The sequence below is a fragment of the Ascaphus truei genome, unplaced genomic scaffold (assembly GCF_040206685.1).
Source record: "Ascaphus truei isolate aAscTru1 unplaced genomic scaffold, aAscTru1.hap1 HAP1_SCAFFOLD_1930, whole genome shotgun sequence".
NCBI lineage: Eukaryota > Metazoa > Chordata > Amphibia > Anura > Ascaphidae > Ascaphus > Ascaphus truei.
In genome coordinates this window covers 51174-57844 of record NW_027454835.1, presented here as the reverse complement: position 1 = coordinate 57844, position 6671 = coordinate 51174, and the positions used below count along the sequence as shown (strand labels likewise).

Genomic DNA, 6671 nt, shown 5'->3' with positions numbered 1-6671 from the left:
TGGTTTCTCCAGCTTAGTTTGCTATCTAGGATTACACCTAGGTAAGAGCTGTTTGGCTCCCATTTGACAGCCTCTCCGTTGAGGGTGATTGGCGGGTGTGCCTTGATCCTCTTTTTGGTAAACAGTGTAGCTGTAGTCTTGCTGGAGTTCAGTCCTACTTGCCAGTCGCTGTACCATGTTGATAGCATGTCTAGTGCTTTCTGGATGTTCTTAGCTACTTCTTTCTCTCTGAAGGACTGGGAGATGACTGCCACATCGTCTGCGTAGAGTGCCAGTTGAGTCTTGTGGAGGTCTGTGGGGATGTCATTCATGAAGAGGTTGAAAAGGAAAGGTCCCAGGACTGATCCCTGTGGCACGCCAGCGCGGATGGGGCGTGTTGTTGAGAGCTCTTCTCGCACAGCCACGTGGAATGTGCGCTCCCGCAAGTAGCTTGCAGTCAGCTTAATCAGGTAGTTTGGGAATTTCAGGTTGATCATTTTGTGCAGTAGTCCTTCATGCCAAACTCTGTCAAACGCTTTGGCCACGTCCAAGAAGACAACTCCAGTTGATTTGTGGATGTTGAACCCATGGCTTATTATGTCAACGACTCGCAGCAGCTGATGGTTGGTTGAGTGGTCCTTCCGGAATCCAAATTGCTCCTTTAGTAGAATGTTTTTACCAGAGGCAAAGTGGCGGAGGCGCGTAAGAATAACTTTCTCCAGGAGTTTCGACAGTCCAGAGAGCAGGCTTATCGGACGGTAGTTTGCAGGATCCCTCCGTGGTTTTCCAGGCTTTGGAAATACAATGACCTTGGCTTCCTTCCAGGATTGAGGAAAGTGCTGGAGCCGCATGCATGCATTGAAGATTTCTGTGAGGCATTCCATGGCTGCCGGCGGAAGCTTCTTGATGGCCAGGTTGGTAATTCCGTCACTTCCTGGTGCTTTGCCATTTGCCAGCTTTTCTGCAAGTTGCGTTATCTCAGTCCTGGTGCATCCTTCAAGGGTTTCCGCTTCGGTCTCTGGTAGGTGCTCGGTAAGATGCCTGTTAACTCCTTGCTCAACTTCCCGTGCTATTTTGCTGGCTTGGTTAGGCCTAAAAGTTGTCTCCAGTGTGTCAGCGAGAACCTCTGCCTTGTCCTTGTTGCTACATGCCAGGTGGGTCTGGCCCTGGATAGGTGGATTAGGCTCCTTCTTCCCGGTCAGGCGTCGGGTCATTCTCCAAACAGAGTTGTCGGATTCCTTCAGCTTGGCTGCTGCGGCCTCCCACCTCTCCCCCCGGTGTTGGCTGATTTGCTGTCGCAGTAGTCTGGCAAGTGAGTTGTACTTTACCAGAAGGTCAGGTGTGCGGAACTTCTGCCACTGGCGTCGGGCCCTGTTTTTCTCAGCAATCGCTTGCTTGATCCCGCTCGGTAGGTCGTAGATGGAGCAGCGTTTGGGCATCTGTTTCGGGACGCTGTGCTCTATTGCATGTTGGACTGCGGTAGTAAAGGTGTTAACAGCATCATCAATGTCTCCGTTGGTGTCCAAGGGGCGGGGGTTTGTGATGTTGCTCAACTCTTCTTTGTACAGGCTCCAGTTCGCCCTGGTGAAGTTGTACCTGGGTGTTTGCTGGTGGGTTTCCATCTCGTCGCCAACAGTAATGGTAACTGGGTTGTGGTCTGAGGTCAGTTCCGCCAGGGTTTCCAACTGGACAGAATGTTTCACGTTCTTCAGTAAGACAATGTCCAGGACATCCGGTGTGTGGCTTGCAGTGCCTGGGTAGTGGGTGGGTTCTGTAGGGCCAGCCACTACAAAGTCACTCTCCTTTGAGTAAGCAAGAAGAGCTTGTCCTCTGGAGTTTGCTGTCCTTGAGTTCCAGCACCGGTGTTTGGCATTTAGGTCTCCCCCGATGATGGTTGGGACAGTGGAGTCCAGCAGAGCTTCCAAGTCTCCCAAATGTAGCTTCACCTTAGGGGGGCAGTAGGTGGCAATTAGTCGCAGTGGTCCTGTTGCAGTCTTTACCTGTACTCCAGTGGCTTCAATACTCCGGAGGGGTGGTAGTGCAATCTCATTATGGCTGACCCGTGTGTTAACAATCACAGCCGTCCCACCACCTCTGGCTCCTGTTGCCCGGTCGGTACGGTATACCCTGTGGTTCGCCAGGCTTAGTTTTTGGTTTCCTTGAAGGTGGGTCTCCGAGAGCAGAGCTGCGCATACATTCCTCGATTCCATCAGGTGAAGGAGTTCATCTGTCTTCTTGCTGATACCATTTGCATTCCACATCACGATGACAGAACTGCGTTTAGATGTTGCTGCCATGGTGGTTAGTTTCTGTGCTCCTGAGAAGGGCCGGGATGAGATTCGCTATCATTGTCACAATGGGGTGAATATCCATTCTCGCAATAGCGCTCGCTATTTTAAGGATGATCTCTAGCCAGTTTGTTGGGCTTGCGGTTCCGCCTGCGGGGTCCGGGTTGGCCGCCTCAACGGGGTTGGTGGATGGTGTCCTGAGAGTTTCCGCGTAGGTCTGTCCGTCTGGGTTTTGCATCCTCTGGGTGGATGCCGTGCCTTGGTCTGGGATCAGGTGTTCTGTGGTCCTCTGTCTCTCCGGCGCCAGGCGGGGAAGCTGGTATTGAGTAGTGGGTGTCTTCCTTGGTGCCTGCTCCATCAGGTGGGGTGTCCGCTTTTCCCGTGCCTCTTGCTTTGCTTTTGTGAGGTACGGGCAACCACGGTAGCTTGCCGGGTGTGGGCCTTTGCAGTTTGCACATGTCGCCGGCTCCTTCTTCCTATCTCGTGGGCATTCCTTGGAGTTGTGGTTCTCTCCACAACACACACAGCGTGGCTTCTGGTGGCAGAATGCAGAGGTATGCCCGAGCCGTTGGCAGTTGAAACACATGGTTGGGCCTTTTCTGCCCTTTGGCGCTTCTGTGGTTACCACACAGCTACAGAGCTTGGTAATCTTGGTAAGATCTGCAGGCTGGCTCTCCGGGGTTTCTGCCAGTGTGACAATAAACAAAGGGAACTTCTTGGTCTTGTCCACCGGGGATGTCAATTGGGCTACGCTCTTGACTGGAAGTCCATGTTCCGCGAGGTCGTGGGAAATCTCCCCCACGGAGGCGTTTGCTGGTAAGCCGCGAATTACAAATTTCTGGGGCTTTAGGCGCGTCAGTGGGAAGGTGTAGTATTCTATGCCCTGCTTTGCAAAGCAGTCCGTTAAGCTCCGGTAGTCGTCCACAGTTGTGGTAGTGATCTTTGCGTGGTTCGCCCGTGGTTTAACTACAAACGGGGAAGTGCAGTGCTCGGTGAGGATGTCGACAAGGTCCTTGTGGGTCTTCATATTCCTAACCATTACCGGTGGTATGCGAATCTTTTTGGGTGGGAGTGCAGTCTCTTCATCGTTGCACCTGGGCCCTGAGCAGTCATCGGCATTAGCAAGTGGCTCGAAGCGGTTTGATGTTTTGATGCCTTGGTCTTTCTTGTGCTTCTGCATCTTTGTCTTTGCTACCGATGGAGGGGAAGAACCATTGGAGCTATCAGAGTTTGCTCGCCCTCTCTTCTTCACTAAAGTGTAGTCCATGTCTTCTGCAGCATCATGTATTGCAGTCTCCATAGGTGGCACATTTGCCTCTGCCATAATAAGGCGCAGACCAGAGCCACGCACCCGCACGGCGGCGGGCACACGGCACAAATCAGAGCCACACGCACGGCGGCGAGCACTCTGCACAAATCAGAGCCACGCACACGGCGGCGAGCACACGGCACAAGTCAGAGCCACGCACCCGCACGGCGGCGAGCACACAGCCCAAATCAGAGCCACGCACCCGCACGGCGGCGGGCACACGGCCCAAATCAGAGCCACACACACGCACGGCGGTGAGCACACGGCCCAAAGCACGCAACGCAGGGAGCAAGAGCACACGGCGCAGGGGGGGGCACGGCACCAAGTTCAGGGGGGGCACAGCACAGAGCGCAGGGGGGGCACAGCACAGAGCGCAGGGGGGGCACAGCACAGAGCGCAGGGGGGGCACAGCACAGAGCGCAGGGGGGGCACAGCACAGAGCGCAGGGGGGGCACAGCACAGAGCGCAGGGGGGGCACAGCACAGAGCGCAGGGGGGGGCACAGCACAGAGCGCAGGGGGGGGCACAGCACAGAGCGCAGGGGGGAGCAGAGAGCACAGGGGGGCACAGCAGAGCACAGGGGGGCACAGCACAGAGCACAGGGGGGCACAGCACAGAGCGCGGGGGGGGCACAACACAGAGCACAGGGGGGCGCAGCACAGCGCACAGGGGGGGGCACTGAGCACTGGGGGGGGCACAGAGCACGGGGGGGCACAGAGAACAGGGGGGGGCACTGCACTAAACAGGGGGGGGGGCACAGCACTAGGCAGGGGGGGGGGGGCAAGGCCGGGGGTCACAGCAAGTCACAGCTCTGGGCTCAGTACTGCACACAGAACTCAGCATACAGTGCAATAAAGCTATAAAGCAAAGCGATGGGCAATGACCCACGTGGCAGCGGCGGCTCTCCCCCACGTGGCAGCAGCGGCTCTCCAAACGGGCCAGTCAATACATCCCCGACTGAAACTCCGGAAAGTGGTGTCGGCGGCGGGCGCTGTGATTGGAAGTGACCCACTCGAGGAGTCATCAGCCTCTCCGGTCAGTTCAATCAATCTGAATCAATGAAATGACTGACTCAGTCCCGCACAGCACTAGGTACAGCAGCTCTATTTATGTCCTATGCAAACTAGCAGCATTCTCAATCCTCAGATTTCCTCTCTGAATCTCTCCAATATCTCTCATGATCCTAGAAAAAGCAATGACACCTAAACCCCCAGCAGCTCTATTTATAGGAGTCCTATGCAAACTAGCAGCCCCAGCATTCTGTTCTTCTATTGGCTGACTTTATCATGTGACCGTTTATGACATCATCAGTTTTCTTTCAAATTAGACGATTGGTGGTTTCAGGATTATGGAACTGATTGGCTGTTTTCAAAACTGACCAATCACAGAGGAGTTCAGCTGCTTTCTGAGTGTATAAATAAGGGCACAGGGGGCGGGGTTTGTCACTTCTCCTGTTACCCGAGCTGCTGTCTGAGTGATACACGATGTCTGGAAGAGGCAAACAAGGCGGGAAAACTCGCGCTAAGGCCAAGACTCGCTCATCTCGGGCTGGGCTGCAGTTCCCAGTCGGCCGTGTGCACAGGCTGCTTCGGAAGGGAAATTATGCTCAGCGTGTGGGGGCCGGAGCCCCGGTCTATTTGGCCGCAGTGCTGGAGTATCTGACCGCTGAGATCCTGGAGTTGGCCGGTAACGCCGCCCGGGACAATAAGAAGTCCCGCATCATCCCCCGGCACCTGCAGCTCGCTGTGCGGAACGACGAGGAGCTGAACAGGCTGCTCGGAGGGGTCACCATCGCTCAGGGGGGTGTCCTGCCCAACATCCAGGCCGTGCTACTGCCCAAGAAAACCGAGAGCCACAAACCGGCCAAGAGCAGCAAGTGAGCTTCACCCCCGAGACCAGGAGCAGAGATCCCCACATACCCAACACAAAGGCTCTTTTCAGAGCCACCCACAACATCAAAAAAGCGTTATAGTATTTCACATTTCCTGCAGGACATGTTTTTATTATATTTCTATCTCCATTCTAAGTCACTTTCATTGTTTATGATAATAGTTCTCTTCATTTGTAAAGTAATGTATAATTAAGTCCATGTATGTGGAGGTGTCAGTTCTGTCATTAGAAACAGTAATGCGTTTGATACGACACTGCAGAAAGCAAATCAATATTTAATACCATAAAGGCACCTACTGTATATATAACTTGGGGGTGAACTTTAATTACCGACATGATGATTTTAAGGAAAAAATCCCATAAAATTGATGAACTGATTAAAGTGCATTTAGTTTGCTGGAACCATAACTATAAAGCTTAACAAAAAAAACTGTTTCTAGTTCATCGCTTAATAAATTAAAACAAAGTAGTGTAGCATGGCTAATACACTATAAAGTAGTGTTTGTTTCTGTTTGTGATTATACAAAAGGCGCAACGTGTTGGTATTAGGAGTCTGTGCTTGAAACAATTTACCACACGGTGGCGCTGTTGGATTAGAAATCGGTATCTTCATTACTTGGCTTGTAAAGGCTAAAACCTGTTTTTATATCGGACACAAATTCGCAAGCCATGAAGGTGTATTATACTGAAAATGTATATAATGTATCATTAAAGACAAGTGAGTAACATTGATGCAAGAACAATTAAAAAAAAAATATTCAACCAACGTTGTTTACAGATTGCCCTCGAACATGCAAAATCAAGTCATATTATAATTAATGTTGACATGTTAGAAAATAAAATAGCATAATGGTATAGAAAGATTCAATAACCAAAAGGCAGAACACATAATTACAGCATCTGGTCTTCGAAATATACAGCACAAGTTTTTTGGAGGTACAATTTATCAAATTAATTCCTTTATGAGCAAGAACAATAATTAGAATTTATTTTTGTACCACTAATATACTCTGTGCTATAAACTAAAAATTACAGAACCTGTCCCTTGTGTCATTTTTTTTTTTTAATCTGAGGAACAGCAATGTCATGTACGGTCCATCTGTGAGCATGTGGCCCATATACTCTCTGTCACGGACCACACACAAATGAGCATGTGATATGCAACCAGGGTTAATACACACGGCTACTCTAGCCAACTCACCTTTC

At 51.5% G+C, this 6671-nt stretch overlaps 1 protein-coding gene across 1 annotated transcript; it reads left to right on the top strand.

Moving 5' to 3' along the window:
• Positions 1–5033: 5033 nt before the first annotated feature.
• Positions 5034–6405, top strand: LOC142477098 (histone H2A type 1-like). Its single transcript, XM_075582149.1, has one exon. The coding sequence runs from the start codon at positions 5060–5062 to the stop codon at positions 5453–5455; it is 396 nt and encodes a 131-aa protein (XP_075438264.1). The 5' UTR covers positions 5034–5059; the 3' UTR covers positions 5456–6405.
• Positions 6406–6671: the final 266 nt, after the last annotated feature.